General features: G+C 30.7%; 3 protein-coding genes across 3 annotated transcripts; 2 read left to right on the top strand and 1 right to left on the bottom strand.

Moving 5' to 3' along the window:
- Window positions 1–1,887: 1,887 nt before the first annotated feature.
- Window positions 1,888–4,362, bottom strand: LOC110627152 (protein STRICTOSIDINE SYNTHASE-LIKE 13). The gene is made up of 5 exons (XM_021773407.2): window positions 3,974–4,362; window positions 3,426–3,632; window positions 2,784–3,068; window positions 2,535–2,702; window positions 1,888–2,385 (listed from the first exon to the last, which is right to left on the bottom strand). The coding sequence occupies exons 1-5, from the start codon at window positions 4,135–4,137 to the stop codon at window positions 1,980–1,982; spliced, it is 1,230 nt and encodes a 409-aa protein (XP_021629099.1). The 5' UTR covers window positions 4,138–4,362; the 3' UTR covers window positions 1,888–1,979.
- Window positions 4,363–8,081: 3,719 nt separating this feature from the next.
- Window positions 8,082–10,944, top strand: LOC110626106. Its single transcript, XM_021771849.2, has 2 exons — window positions 8,082–8,450; window positions 8,566–10,944. The coding sequence occupies exons 1-2, from the start codon at window positions 8,438–8,440 to the stop codon at window positions 10,722–10,724; spliced, it is 2,172 nt and encodes a 723-aa protein (XP_021627541.1). The 5' UTR covers window positions 8,082–8,437; the 3' UTR covers window positions 10,725–10,944.
- Window positions 10,945–11,260: 316 nt separating this feature from the next.
- Window positions 11,261–16,246, top strand: LOC110625680 (putative disease resistance RPP13-like protein 2). Its single transcript, XM_043962035.1, is given in 2 exon segments — window positions 11,261–15,523; window positions 15,526–16,246. Coding segments are annotated over 2 exon segments (4,443 nt in total). The 5' UTR covers window positions 11,261–11,505; the 3' UTR covers window positions 15,951–16,246.
- The last annotated feature ends 830 nt before the right edge of the window (window positions 16,247–17,076 follow it).

The raw sequence follows: 17,076 nt of genomic DNA, 5'->3' as shown, positions 1-17,076 counted from the left end.
CTACTTTAAAATTTTAGACCAATTAAACTATTATATTATTACTGAAGGGTAAAATAAGGCTTCATATAATATAATATTATTTTTTAAAAATATAATATTAATTTTTTAATAATAAAAATATTTTTTATATGATAAAATTTTATTTTTATAATTTTAAAAATTATTTATTATATATATATTTTTTAAAAAATTTTTATGATAATTAAAATAAATTATAAAAAAATTATATTTTATTATTAAAAAATAATATTATATTATATTAAAATTTATTTAGCCTTTATAAAACATATAATAACTTAATTGATCATAAATTTAGAATTAGACTAAATTGGCTTTAAGAAAAGCATATAGGCTTAATTGAATTATATATATATATATATATATATATATATAATAAATTTGTGTTTTTATATTGAGTTAATGTAATTTTAAAGTACTATTTTTTTAATTTTGTGATGTTAGAAATTTATTTATTTATAAGAAAAATAAAATAATTAAATTTCTCATCATGGTAAGGCCAATAATAAATCTATAAATGCTATAATTTAAAAATATTTATTAATTATATGGATTATTAATGTATAAAATAATTTTTAATTATATTTTTTGATTTTTTTAAATTATTTTAATTTTTTATTAGTTCATTAATATATTTTATATTTATTATTGATAAAAATTTATATTTATTTAATTTATCTTTTAAATTTTTTTAATACAATACATGTTTTCACAATCTACGTTCATTTAATTTATATTTAAGTTTTTTATATTTATTGTTTTTTTTTAGTTTTTTTTATACATAATTTAAGTTCATTTAATTGATTTTTTGAGTTTTTTTATAAAAATTAATTTGTATTTATCTTTTAATTTTATTCTTTTTTTTTCTTATACTAAGAGTACTATTATTTTTTTATGAAAATTCAGAATAATAAAAACAACAACAAACTTACAAACACTAGAACTTAAAAATATTTATCAATTTCATGGATAGTTAACGTATAAAATATTATTTAATTAAAAATTATTATTAAATAATTATGAAAATAATTACATTACATATATTTTTAATAAATATACTTAATTTTTATAAATTAGTATTATGTTAGAAATTAAAAGTATAATAGGGATCATGCGATTTAATTAATGATAAATTTTATTTATACTATTATTCGAAATAAATGTAAAAAATACATTTAAAAAATTAAATAATTTTGTAGGATATATTAACAGAGAATTTTAATTTCAAATTTTATATGAGAAATTCTCATTGTGAAAGAATTCAGAGGTGATATATACCTCTTAATTATAAAAAATTTTATTTTTATTCTTTACCAATAAAATTAATAAAATTGATAACTGTATAATTAAGATTAGCGCAACATGGAGTATTGACTAATTTATATAAATTACAATAACTAAATACAATTAATTATTTAATTAACTATTCATAAAAAAAAATTAAAAATAATTTGATTTATTACTAATTGTACTTAAAATTTTATTGATTTTAGTTAATATTTTATATAATAATAAAATTATTCTTATTTAATTTTATAATGCGTTTAATAAAATTTAGAATATAATCAAAATTTTTTAATATGATTAATTTATATTTAATTATTATAATTTATATAAATTCAAATGGCTGATAAATTATAATCTCAATTGATGTGTTTAATGAATTAATTTAATTAATGTAAAATATAAATATATATATTTAACTCTTTTACTTTTTTTCTTTTTAAAAGAATAAATAATAAATAATTTTTAATTTCAAAAGTTAATTAAATAAATTCAATTTAATTTTTTGATTAAATTTAGTTCACCCCATTTAGAGGTTGAAAAGAGTGGTTGATAAAAGGTCACCAGGCTTTTAATCTTCAATACTGTTAGAGAAATTTCTATTGAAGACAGGCAAGGCAGCCAGCCAGCCATTTTAACTCATCACAGAATTATCAATAAGTTTTTGCAGCTAAGTACTAATTATAAGGATAGGGGAGAGTTGCAATATGGTTATGAGCCACAGTTCCAATCCAGAGCTTCCCATCTACCTCTCTAACTTCACTCACTAGCTTCATCACTGCACCTCTTGGATCCTCAAGGACTTCTAGGATTTCTCCATTCTCACTGAACAATGATATAACTGTGTACATCCTCATCCCCATTACTCTTGCTAATAACTTCATTGGCATCGGTATCCGAAAATAGATGTTCCTCATCCATGGATTGTTTGTGAGGATCTCTTCTGCTTGTGTCCTGCAACAATCTATTGCTACCCAGAATTGTCCTTTATCATTTATTCTTACATTGTCAGGAAAACCTGGCAGGTTAGCAACAAGTTCCACTCTTCCAGCTTTTGGACCCTCTAGCCACAATTTCATCAACCTGAAATTCTAGTTAGCATATCACCATTAATGCTGAGATACGACTCAAAACTACTAAAATAATTTGAATTAAACATTTTGAGCCAATAAAAAAACTCAAAAATTATATAGGACAGTTTTAGCTGGACTGTTATAGAAAATCCACTTCACCTGCAACTGGTAGTCTCTGTGAATAGAAGAAATCTCTGGTCCTTAGATAGCTGCACTCCATTTGGAAATGCCAAGCCATCTAATATTACATGAGTTGTTTTTGTAGGAGGATCATATCTAAGAAGTCTACCAGTGGCTTCTCCTTCCAGCAAAATGAAGAAATGGTTCCTGGCAAACAATTTCTCATTACAACCAATAGGCATTGGATTCAGCCATGTGAAAACAATAGCAGTAAATGGGTTCACTCACGCTCTGTCATATCTCTTGCTAGTGTCAGTAAAGAAGATGGAGCCGTTGTCATGAATGTCAAGATCATTAGAAAAGAGTATTGGGTCTCCTGCTGCATGAGTTGCCAAAGGAACAGCAACTCCTCCTTCTGGTCCAACAACCAGAAGGCCATAATATGCATCTGCAATGTATAAATTTCCAGTCTTTTTGTCAAATCTTAGGCCCAGTGGACGACCACACTGTTTCTCATGCTTCCATTGCTTTGAAGTTGTTGAATCAACACCTCTACCACAATGCTTCTCTGACCTTACAGAGCCAAAACTCAACGTATAAGTGAGATAATAGCTTTAGTTTAGTTTTTATTGAACTAATGCAAAAAGAGAAAAATAATTATCTAGACCTAATTCGTTATAGACTTAAGACATAAATATGTAGGTTCAAAAGATGATGTCCCCTCAATGTCATTTCTCTTTTCCATTAATGGATATTTTATCATCGATTTAAGGGGAGACGAAAATAAAAAAATAAAATTAATTAAAGTTATAATGGTTAGTTTATATGTTTTTATAATATGAAAAAAATAAATAATAATTTTAAAATAATTAAAAAAATAAAAATTACACAAAAATTATGGGATGGAGAGTAATTATTAATAGAGCTCACCAGTTTGTGGTAACAACAGCAAATGTTTCCCATCCAACTGCCTCTCCCATCCATCTAACAATACGTCCATCAGCAAGCCCAGTGTAAGGACCACGACCAAAGCTATCAAACTCCAAAGATTCAGGCCCAAAAACTTCATCCTCAAACTCCAATTTTCCATTGCCCAGCCGGCCTTCCTGGTCTCTCGGCCAGCTATCCATGACTTGCCTGCATAAGCAAATTTAGAAAATTTAGTCAGTGGGGCAATATATATATTTTTTTGGAGGTTAAAGTTATTAGTGATATTTAAAATAAAAAATATATATAATATAATGAATAAGCTAATTTAATTTAGTGATAATTATATTTATTTTCTAAATTTTAATATTTGACCTAAAATTAAAATAATGATTTGTATTTAATCTAAGTACAATAAATAAAAAGCTTAGTGGGTAAAATTGAAAAACGTAGTGAATTATAGGGACAATACTAAAATATTTCAATTATATGCAAAAGATTTCAAGGGGGCAGTGCCCCGTTGCCCCCATGTTGTATCCGTGCATGCTTACCTGTAAGGTGCAATGTGATGCTTCACAGGCCTGAAGTCATGGCGACCGATAGGACCTAATTTAAAGGGATCCATTACAACAAAACCTAGGACAAGAGCAAGGAAAAAGAAGAGTGGATGCTGCAAGAAGAGGCCCTCTCTACGTAAGAAGCTTTTCTTTTCCATCCGGTGATGTTGGCACAGCTTTGCTTCTTACAGAGAATGAATGTTTAGGGGAGCTGAGTTGGGAGGATAAGTAGCTAAGTTTGTTGGGATTTGATACAATACATGCAGGAGATGTGATGAATTTTAGCGGTTGATAGTAGGTTGTCTTTTGTTGGGCATGTTTTTCGCATTCTTGTCTGTGTTATTGTTTTAGGAAGCAAAATCAGAAGGTACAAGAAAGTGCTTAGGATTTTGTCCTTAAATTGCTAAGGTGAATCAGCATACAAAAAATTATTAATTAATCTCTTAATTTTAAAAATATATTAAAATATAATTAAATTATTAAAAAAATTTATTAATCGATTTTTTCTTTAATTGTAAATATTATTTTTTTATAATATAAAAAAAAATTTATTAGTTAGTCTCTAAATTTAATAAAAATATAAACTAATTAACATGTCCGACTAAAAACATTTTAGATTTTAATTTTATTATTGAAATTAATTTTATAGTTAATAAAAAACTTAAAAGATATATATAAAATATATTAATATTAATTTTTAAATAATAATATAAATTAGATGATAATTTTATTATTTAAATTAATTTTATAGTTAATTAAAAAACTTAAAAGATATATATAAAATATATTGATATTAAATTTTTTAAATAATAATATACATTAGATGATAATTTTATTATTTAAATTAATTAAAAAATTTAAAAGATATATATAAAATATATTGATATTAAATTTTTTAAATAATAATATAAATTAGATAATAATTTTATTATTTAAATTAATTTTGGAGTTTGTTAAAAAAAATTTAAAAGAATTATTTAAATTAATAAAAATATAATTAAATTAATTTAAAATTAAAATTATTAAAATAACATGTTTAAATATTAAATAATTATTAAAATAATATATTCATATTGTTTAAATAAAAATTAAAATATGAAATTAAATTTAATTAGTGAGAATTAAAAATATTAATTAAATAAAAAAATTTAAAATAATTTATGATATTTTAATTTAATTAATTTTTAATAATAAAATATAAAAAAATTTATCGATTATAATCTTTAAAATCTATAGATTAAATTAAATTACGCCTGTCATATCAACTTTATCATGAATATATTAGTTTTTATCTTTGTACCACTCTTATATATAAATATCATATAATCGGTAATTAATCAATATAACAATTATATCTCTACATGAATTACAAACACAAAATCTTATACAAAAAGAAATAAGAAAAAAATATTATATATTACTATAAAATAAAAAAAATGCTTTTTTTAAAAATAATCCTAATATGTAATATTACATTTTCATTAGTTATTTTTTTAATAAAATTATTTTATATTTTTATAAATTTTATTATTATAAATAAATTTATTATGTATAAATAATAAATTAAAAATTAATTAAATTAATTCTATATTTATTTTTTTATATATAATATTATAATTTTAAATATTATTATGAAATAAAATTATAAAATATACATTATAATAGAAAGAGAGGAATAAGAGATTTTTTAAACTATCGAATATAATAATAATATATTTATCTTTATTTTAATTAAGTAATAATTGAAAAATAAAAATAAAAATAAAAATTTGAATTATTAGATTAATGTCTTTTTTAAGTTTAAATTTTATTATTAAATAATATTTATTTTTTAAATTAACTTAAGTTAAACTAATCATTATATATGTAATTAATTAAATTTTATTGAAATATAATTTCTAAAAAAATTATTAATTTACGATTTAATAATTTAATATAGTATAAGTATATATTTTATTTTATTATAAAAAATTATATTAATTAAATGATATCTTTTAATATAATAACTATTCATATATTTATATATATTTATTCTATACTATATATAAAAGTAAAAAGAAATGAAAATATTAAAATTGTCAATAATGCTTTTAAATTTTTTATTTATATATAATAGCTTTAGTTAATTTATCGTTGATAGTATTATTATTTAAAATTTAAATTTTTAAAATAAATTATAATTTTATTATTTAAATTAATTTTATTAATAAAATAAAATTTTAAAATAAGAAGTATCTAAATAAAATTAATATTCAAAAATAAAAGAAAATAAAAAAGAAGATTCAAGTTTATTTTGTAATATAGTTATATTATAATGGAGAAATATATTATAAACATAGTTTTTTAATATTAAATTTAAAATTAATGAATTAAATTTTAAAAAAATAAAATATATCACTACACATTTTAAATAAATTTAAATTCCTTGAAATAACCACAAAAACGTATTGTCAAAGCCAATTTGAAAAAAAAATTGAAATAATATCTTGTAATTAAGATTTTTAGATATTAAATAATATTAAACAAATAAAAAATAATATATAAAATTTTTAAATAGTAATAATAATTATATATAATAAATATATATTTATAAATATAATTCGTATTAAACATATAACACATCATTTATTATAATTAAAAGTCTCAAATAAGTAGACTAAATAGGTCCATGATCCACATTATAATATCCATATCTCATAGTCCCTAAAATTTTTTAAGTGTTTCTATATAAATTTCGGGATCAATTATATGTTAGTTTTCAAGATTTATTAAAATTGATAATTTAATTCAATTACTTGTTATTAATCATTAAATCCAACTTTGATAAAATTACTAAAACTTATAATAAAAGTAGAATAAGTTATAATACAATCCCACCCTTTTTATTTGGTTAATAAATTATTTTTTATCTAATTAATTATTAGTTATTAGTAAAAATAATATTATTTTTTTTTTACCGAAGCATACCAAATTTGCATTTGAAGAAGACCCATAAGGCTAAATAGTGCCAAGAGGGCTGCAAAAAATACCCAAAACCCAATCCTCAACAATAGCTAAAAAATGCAAATCAAACCAAATCAACCAAAACAAACTCGACCCAAAAAAAATCAAACCAAACCAAACCAAAATCATGCAAACAGAACCATGATACCGCCACGTCGCTGCTGCACCGACTCACGCCAAATCCAGATGAGAACAAAGCAGCACAAAGCCAACGCAACAGGTAAAAGCAAATAACAAACGTAACCAGAACAAGACGACAAACATGCAAGCACAGAGGAAACAGGCAACTGGCGAGATTCAAGTACCGACAACGCAAACTGAAGAAGGAGATGTCGCAGAGCTCAACCGAAGAAGGCCGATGGGAGCGTTAATCACCGAACTTAGCGATGCAGTCCCGCGAGTGGCGACATCACGCAAAAAGCAATCCTCCTCATCAGAAGCAAAAGTCGAAGCACTCATAGAATAGATCCAGCAATCAACGACTCCCTCGCAAATCCGGCACCAAGTACCTGAAAAACACAAAACAAAACAACAAAAGAAATAAAGGAAAAACGCAACACATTCATTCACAGTGAGGATGAACCGGAAGGAATGGTACAAAACCTCCTCACCCGAAGGCGAGGAGAAGAAAGAACAACAAGAAAACCAAAACCCCCCCAAAAATAACAAAGATAGGAAGGTCGACGACGGCGAAAACCAAGAAAAAAAAAAACCGGCGACTTTTCCTCTCCTTTTTTCTCTCTTTTTTAAAAAATAACAATATATCGCTGTTAGCTTAATTGACTTGGCACTATATTCGAAGTCTATAATGGATGACTATTAATTTCCATTATTTTATTATTATATGTATTATTATTTTTGCTGCAGCTGGGAAGGCTGCTAGGTTGGATGGATTAGAACTTTTTAAAATTGCAATTTTCTTAAAATATACTAATTTATTCTGACCAACTGGGTAGACTGAAATTAAGTCAATATGATTTTAATTAATTAAACAACATTACATTCATTGGTTGTGTTTTAATTATTATTTTTTTTTTTTTTGTTGTTGTTGTAATTATTAGTGGTTAGGTTGTGGAATTTATCATATGGTCCATTGTTTCTTTTATTATAAAATGAAAAGAGTGGAAGTTCAAGCTGACCTATTTAATAAATGAAATTATCAGTAAAGTATGCTTTAGTCTGCATATTATTTACTATTAAGTTAGATTTTTGCACCCACTGAAAGGATAATATGAATATTATATATATATGATTGAAAGAAATTTGCACAAAATTATGCAATTATGATCTTTTAAAAGCAAAACATAACCTCCAAGGAAGATCTTTCACATCTACATAACCTCCAAGGCAATAGTTTTGGCACTTCTTAATGAAAATCTCTTCAGATAGCTCTCAATTTCAGAATTATTCTCCTCCCAAATCATATCCTTGTCTGGAATTGGGCTAAGAGCAGCCATGCTTCTCAAAGGTAAGCTCACAAATTTAATCCCTTTTCCCTTTCATTTTTGAGCTTAAGTAAATAAATATGCATATATTCTCAAGTTACCAGCCGTTTTTTTCTCCCCCTTTTGCCCCATTTTCAGTTCTTGAAAGACTGAGTTTTATCCAGCCATGGATGTTGCTAGAGATGTTTCCCTTTATCAGCAAGATAGCTTGGAGTGACTTGGAGTTACGTGCAACGATTCTCCTCAGCCTCCTCAGTCAAGTAGTCCTAATTCTGTTGGGCAACAGAAGAAAATACATAGCTCAAAAATGGATCAAAATCTTGCTTTGGCTTGCTTACATGTCTGCAGACTGGGCTGCTACTGTTTCTCTTAGTGTCATTTCCAGAAGCTACTCAGATTCTACAATAGACATAAGCTCTTTGATAATGGCATTCTGGGCACCCTTTCTTCTCCTGCATCTTGGTGGTCCAGACACAATCACTGCATTGTCTATGGAAGACAATGAACTGTGGCTAAGACACTCACTTGGTTTAGTTGTCCAGCTCTACTTAGCTTGCCAAGTAATTCACAGATCCTGGATAGGCACCCCTCTTAATGTTCTAGCAATCTTGGTTCTCTTTGTAGGAGGATTCAAGTATGGAGAGAGGACTTGGATTTTGTGGTCTGTAAGCAGTGAACAGTTCAGGGACTCCATGCTTCGTGATCCGGATCCCGGTCCTAACTATGCTAAATTCATGGATGAGTACAGCTCAAAACAGGCAGAGGGTTATGAAGTTTCTGTGGAACCACTAATTGAAGCTCCTGCAGATTTGGAGTTTGTTCCAAATGCACCAAAGAATAATCTCATTCCAAATGCAACTATTCTGAATACTGCCCATCATTTCTATGTCAATTTCAAGCCTTTGTTTGCAGATCTCATTCTTAGTTTCCAAGATCGAAAAAATAGTCAATCCTTCTTCCAAGGTCGGAACTGGGAAGAAGCTTTCGATCTGATTGGATATGAGCTCGGGTTTATGTTTGATACTCTCTATACCAAGGCAATTGTGATTTATACTTACAAAGGCTTCTTTCTTCGTTTCTTCTACTTATCCTTCACCAGTTTCGTGTTTGTAGCATTCTTGGTTGTTGATAAGCAATGTAATTCACCTGTTGACTTGAGCATTACTTACTTGTTATTGGTTGGAGCTGTAGTCTTAGAATTGTATGCAACAATCACTCTGCTTTTCTCAGATTGGACAATGCTTTGGTTGAGCAGACATAAGAATTCACTCGCTGATCTGACTTACCAAGGCATCTCTTGGTTACAGTCATGGCTTCAACGATTTCATTTGGCGCCTGCGAGTGAGAAATGGTCTAATTCCTTGGCAGGATACAATTTAACAAGTTATTGCCTGACTAAAAGGCCGGCTAAATGCAATAAAGTGTACAAGTTCTGCATTGAGATGTTGCAGAGCAATCAATATTCGAATTTGCCGATCATACAATATGATCTGAAGATGTTTATATTCGACCATCTACGGAGGAAATCAAAGCAAGCATCAGATTTCATCCAGAGTCATAAGCAGGCATCAGATATCATGGAATATTGTAAGAGATTATGTAATCAAAAGGGAGATAATGTACTTAGAGAAAGGAGATTTTTTTATGAAATTGGCTGGAGTGTGGAGGTGGAATTTGATCAGAGCATTCTTCTATGGCATATTGCCACAGATCTCTGTTACTATTTTGATGTAGACAAGAAGCCAGTTATAGTTGAAAGGCCTGAATGTAAAGTAAGCAAAGCATTAGCAGACTATATGCTGCATCTTCTAGTCAATTGCCCTTTCATGCTGCCAAGTGGAATTGGCAAGATCAGATTTCAAGACACCTGCGCTGAGGCCATTGAATTTTTTCAAGAAAGAAAATTCTTTTTGAATGGTGATATAGATGAGAAAACAAAACTTAGAGTGAAGGCCTGCACTGCATTACTCAAAGTTAACACTAAGATCAAACCATCTGAAGTAAAAGGCGACAGAAGCAAGTCGGTGTTATTCGATGCGTGCAGGCTTGCTGAGTCTTTGCAGTCTTTGAAGGTGGAGGAAACATGGCCAAATGAAAAGTGGGAGATGATAAGTCATGTGTGGGTAGAGATGCTTGCTTATGCTGCAAATCAATGTAGATTTAATTACCATGCTAAACAGCTTAGAGAAGGTGGAGAGCTGCTTACCCATGTCTGGCTTCTGATGACCCATCTGGGTATCAGTGAAAAATTTCAGATTGCAGAAAGCCATGAAAGGGTTAAGCTGGTTGTGACTTAAGATAAGTAAATGGCACTGGGAGTTAAAAACAACTTGATTCCGAGACACTTATGTTTAATGCTATTTGTTATCATGGTTTATCTCCAAACAAATATTTGGGTGTAATTTAAAAAAAAAAGCAGTGGTTTTAGAGTAGCTCTGTAATATCTTGTAGCAGATCTCAGAACATGTTGAAAGACTGTAGCAGTGGCTTCAATATAATATGTGATCCTTTTTGTTATTTTTTTGAGTAATTATGATCTGTATGTATCATGATAATAGTGTAATTATAATTCATCCAGCCTCATTAATGAAAATTTATGAATGTGATTAACAACTCATTTGAAGTTAATAATTAAACTTTACTTATTTTAATATTTTCAAAACCACATTCAAATGTGTGTCGGTGCAATAGGCACATCATTCATTGTAGATAATACTGAACAATCTACCTGCCCACTAATATTATATTGACCAGAAGGAAAATGCAAGGCCACCAAAGTCATTTAAAATAATTTTCTTTGAAAATATCTTCTATTGACTCGTCAGTCAAAGTCTATCAACATTTAATATAAACAAAATTCATAATGAAATAATCAACAGAGCAGACCTGCAACATTTTGCAATAGCAGCTTCCACACCAACACCAGAAGAGGAGAGGTTTTGATTCCCTAGCCGTCTTCTTTAGCCTGCCCTCATTCTCTACTAGACATCCTGAACTTGATTCTTTCTTGGATCTTCCCTTTATTCCCCTCTGCCAGCAGCCTAAAAAGAAGAAAAAGAATTAGAGAAGAAGAGAGAAATGGTTAGCATGATAGCAGAGACTATTTTATCCAAACTAAATGACTTTGTCATTCAAGAGGCAGATCTTCTAAGGGGAGTTGAAGAGCAAGTGGAAGTCATGGAAAAGGAACTGAAAATGATGTATGCAGTGCTACAGGATGTGGAAGCCTCAGAAGGACTGACCGAGTACTTGTTGCATTGGAATGAGATAGTAGAGACTGCTAGTCTCAATGCAGATAATGCAATTGAGAAATTCATCACATCAACAGGGAACAAGAGTGGATTTTTTGTTTTCCAACACTTAATAGATAGACATCAAGTCGGAATGCAGTTGAATCACATCAAGGCCAGTTTTCGCGAGATGCCCCCCGGAAAAATATGGGATGAGATGGTAGAGGATGTTAATCTCAACACAGATAACCCTGTCAACGGTTTCTTCACATCAGCAGGGACCAATAGCCTACTTCTGTTTTTCCAACACTTGATAGAGAGAAATGAGGTCATAATGCAGTTGAATCTCATAAAGGCTAGCTTTCGTGATAGTGACATGGGAAGAAGCATTATTTCTACTGTTATGGAAAGTGGGAAGACGATGCACAGTCCATATAGCATCAGCTACTGTAGTGAGATTTTGATCCCTGAGGCCATAAGAGTCATATGCTCCAGATTTTTCCTTGGGGAAAGATATGACCAAGCTTTGTGGCAGTCATTGTATAACCAAGTTGACTCAATCAAGAGAAATTTGAGCTTCATGGAAACCTTGTCTGAAGATGTTGAAGCCAAGGAAGAAGTGGCTTTGAGAGAGAAGATATGGATCCTTGAAATGAAAGATGTTGCTGATCATGTAAAGTCTCTTCATGACTTTCTTTTGAGACATGGGCCAGAGAGAAGAAGATTTTCCAACAACATGATGTCTCAAAAGGAAGTTTCCAAGGAGATCCAACAAATTAAAAGTAAAATTGTTGAACTAAACAGAAAGAAGCGCACATAAGGCATTGAAATTTCTGTGCCAAACATAGGGCAGGAATCAGTTGCTCAAAACTGGCAAGACAAGGAAACATCCATTTCTGACATATGTAATACAATCAATTTCAAGGAGCAAGCTCAACCTGGTTCCTCAAATCATGAAGAAATACAAGAAATAGATAATTCCTGTATCCTGGAGATCCTGATTTATCTGCTTACACAGAAGTCAATTGAAGACCTGAAGGAGCAAGTTGAATCAGTCAGAGAAGATTTCAGAAAAATTTGTGTATTACTGGAGAAGTTTCCAGAGAAGGAAAAGCGAGATCAAAAATTGGAAGCTCTTGTGGAAGAGATACAAGAGGTAGCTCAGCAGGCAAAGGCCATTATCGAGTTATATGACAATAGCAAAGAACTCAAAAGAAGGGGAGTTTTTGAAAGATTTTTTAATCTCCACCATGAAATTCAAACTCGAAATAAAATTGCAAATGAGATTGATCGGATCAAGAGCAGGATATCTGACATCTCTAGAAGAAAGCTTATCCACGATATGGAATGCATTAGAGGAAGAAGAAGCAGCAGCAGCTCAACAGCTAAAAAGCTTCAAGGAACGGGACCGGCTACACCAGGTCGTCAAACTCAGCTCAGCACTTCGATTCAAGAGGAGAGAAATCACATGGAAGATGGTATCTTTTCCATCCTTAATAAGAAGTTCTTTAACTGGTTTTCTGATCAATCAGCTGGTAACTTAGAAGACCAGGTCAAATTAATGGAAACAGAAATAATGCTAATGCGAGCTTTACTTGAGGATTTTCAAGCAACTGAGAAACCAAGCAGAAGAGTAAAAGTATGGCTGGAGGAAATAAGAGGAATCGCTGATGATGCAGAGGATGTCATTAAAACCTACAGAGAAAGAATCCAAAAGGATCTCTCAAACTATGAGGATATGATGATTCAAAATAAGATTGCCAATGGCATAAGAAGGGTAATGAATAAGATCCATGATGTTTCAGAAAGAAGAGAAGCTTCAAACTCTATTTTCCATAGCCTATGTCAACGACGGCCACCACCTAATATCATTGGCTTTGATGAAGATGTACATGCAATTAAAAAACGTATACTCACAGGTGATGGATACCGCTGCATAATTTCAATTGTGGGTGAAGAAGGCACTGGAAAGACTACCCTTGGAAAATTAATCTACAGTGATGACGAGGTTATCAATCATTTCCCTTTCCGAGCTTGGATCTCTGTACCGCAAGAGAATAGTGATAGGGCAGTGCTGCAAGAAATTCAGAAACAAGTTATGGATTCTCTTCAACAAAAAGGTAAATGGAACGTGAGAGAACCACTTGCTGCTTTGGATGGGAGGTATCTGATAATCTTGGATGATATCCGAAAAGCAAAAGTCTTGGATTTTCTTAGAACTGCATTCCCGGATAAATCAAATGGAAGTATAATAGTGATTACTACCCAAGAGATGGCTATTGCTTTGCGTGCTGATTCAAACAACTCTCCTCATGAAATTCAGTTACCAAATGAGGAGGAAAGTTGGAGTTTGTTTACTGGCACTTTGAAGGTAGAAATCCCTCCAGAACTAGAGGATATTGGGAAAGAATTTGTAAGAAGCTGTGGGCGGGTGCGGCAAAATCTCGTTCATATGGGGAATCTGTTGTCCAAGAATGCTGTTACTTCCGAGAATTGGTCAAGGGTGCTAAAGCAGTTCAATAAAGGGCGGATACCTTGGCTAAAAACACAAAAGGTGTACATGGACACACCCCGAAACTTGAGAAAATGCCTTGATTATTTCAGATTGTTCCCTGATGACTTTGAGATCCCCGAAAGAAGATTAATCACTCTGTGGGTTGCTGAAGGTTTTGTAAATAAGAGGATGGACAATGAACCTCCTGAACATATTGCTAGAGGGTACTTGAAGGACTTGATAGACAAAGAAATGGTTGAAGTTGTGAAAGAAAAATTTGATGGAGATGTCACATGCCGTTTGTCGAAAGAGGGAGCTAAGTTCCTCCAAGACTATGCTGAAGCAACTTCTGGATTCTCTTCAAGCATTCATGGGCCTCGCCGTTTTGCTGATCATTATGATCATACGGACTTCCACTTTAAGCATATTCATGGTGACGAGAGTGATACTCCTCTTGAAAGTTACTACGCAGACGTACTCTCATTTCTTTCCTTTGACCTGTGCAAAGGTAACAAGCCTGGAGAAGATGTAAGAAAGTTTCTCCATCGATGCATTTCCAGCAAATGTTTCCTGTTGCTGCGTGTGCTTGTTCTTGAATGTGTTTTCAGACCCAAGTTTCCCAAGGTATTTAATAGATTACTCCAGCTGAGATACCTTGGCTTAAGATGGACTTACTTAGAGGAACTTCCACCATTTGTAAGCAACTTGCTTAAACTCCAAACTCTGGATGTAAAGCACACTTACATCAGTACTCTCCCACATTCTATTTGGAAAATGCAACGGCTGCGACATTTATACTTGAGTGAGAGCTATCGCAGTAGATTTGAGCCTAAACCAAACAGCAGCTCTCTAAGGGAGCTTCAAACCTTGTGGGGTGTGTTCATAGATGAGGAAAGCCCTGTGAAGAATGGTCTGAAAACATTATTAAATCTTCGAAAATTGGGATTGGCATGCCGGATAATGTTGTCAGAAAAGAAGCAGATGTTGTCGCAGATTGAAGCTGTGGCTGATTGGATTCTGGAGCTGAAAGACCTTGAATCATTAAGGCTGAGATCGTTTGATGAACTTGGTAAACCTTGGTATCTGCCATTAAAAGACTTGTCAAAACTCAAAAATCTCTCTAGCATGTACTTGCTGGGAAGGTTAAAATTTGACTTTGTTAGAACCGGAATTCCTGAAAGCCTCACTTACCTAACATTGTCAGCATCACGACTAAAGAACGATCCAATGCAGATGCTACAGCACCTTCGCAATCTGACAAAGCTTAGATTGTTCTCTGACTCTTTTGTGGGAAAAACTATGTGCTGCTCTTCTGAAATATTTCTTCATCTTGAAGTCCTGAAAGTATGGAACCTGGAGCATCTAGTGACATGGAATCAAAAGGAGCACTTCCAGAACTTAGAGATTTGGAGATTAGATCCTGCAGGCAATTGAAGATACTTCCCAAGGAAGTTCAATGCATGAAGAATCTCAGAATATTGAGATTGACAGACATGCTTTTCCAGAAGAGCATGCACTGCTACTCTGGAAGCTTTCCTCAGCTTTTGGAGCTGAAACTAGAGAACCTAAAGCATCTACAGATATGGACTGTGGGAAAAGAAGCACTCCCACAACTGAGTCACTTGGAGATCAAGTCCTGCAGCCAATTGAGGATGCTTCCCAAGGGATTGCAACACAAGAGGAATCTTAAGGTATTGAAGGTGAAAAACATGCCACAGGAATTCACTAATAGGCTTGACGAAAATCGAGGCCTGGATTGGTTTAAAATTGCACATGTGCCTACAAGGGAGATCATTTAACTCACTTTCATGATGCTGAACCTCTGTGTTCCTTAGATTTTCCAATAACTCTACATTGCTTAGCATATTTGGCAATCTACTGAATTAGAATTTAATTTTGGAATCATGACAGAACCTGATTGTTGGCCAGAGCTCACTGTAGCTGAAATGTTGAGGCTCAGTGCTGGTATAAGGAATGAGGACCATATCATGTCTAGCCCTTTCCATCCGGTACAAGCATTGTAATAAGTTCTGTACCATTTTCTATACATTAAAACATTATTATTTCCATTAATGAAATTGATTTTACATATCTACTGAGAGTTTCTTCCACTTTTCACCCAACAAGTACTACAGTATGAGACAAACTGGACTTACAGATTGCATCTAAGAAATCAATGGTGAAACGAGAGAGCTATTTGCTCATGTTTAAATGCCATCGATAAAGGCTCTTAAGCAGTTTAATCAAGACGAGAATCCTCGGAAAAGGAACCTTGTAAGAGAGTATTTGTGTCAAATTTGAGGGGTTGCGCATTTTGAAGATGAAGGCTTGCCATTGGATTTTTTTTTTTATTGATCGCGAAGTGTTTCATGTTTACTCTTAATAGGATTTAGGGTTTGGACGGAATGTGCTTTAGCGCCTTTGAGCTAACATCCGTGAGGCTTTTTGTCGCCGGCAATAGAATTTTGTCGGTTGGTATAATTTAAAATTTATGTTTAGATTAATTTTAGAATTAAAACTATTGTCGCTAAAATTGGACTGAATTGAAATGATGTAGTGTGATCGGTCGGGTTTTAATTAAATTAGTCAATTAAACTGTTTGAATTTAATTTTTTAAATTAAATTATTTTTTATTAATTTAAAAAATAATTTTACTTTCAATAAAAATTGAAAATCTACAAACATACTCAATAAATTTTCTTAACCAATTGAACTAATTATTTTACTATGCTAAACGTCTATTTAAAATATATATTATACAGTTTATTTTATTAAATTACATTAATATAAAATAATTATCAACTAAAATATATTTAAAATAAGAAATTATAATTTAAATAATTAATACTATTAACAATTTAATTTATTAGTTAAATTAAATTATTAATTTACTTTAATTATTTTCTAAAATATTTAAATATTAAA

The sequence above is a fragment of the Manihot esculenta genome, chromosome 11 (genome assembly GCF_001659605.2).
Source record: "Manihot esculenta cultivar AM560-2 chromosome 11, M.esculenta_v8, whole genome shotgun sequence".
Classification (NCBI taxonomy): Eukaryota; Viridiplantae; Streptophyta; class Magnoliopsida; order Malpighiales; family Euphorbiaceae; genus Manihot; species Manihot esculenta.
Note: the sequence above shows the minus strand (reverse complement) of the source record. Positions and strands in the feature narration are given on the sequence as shown.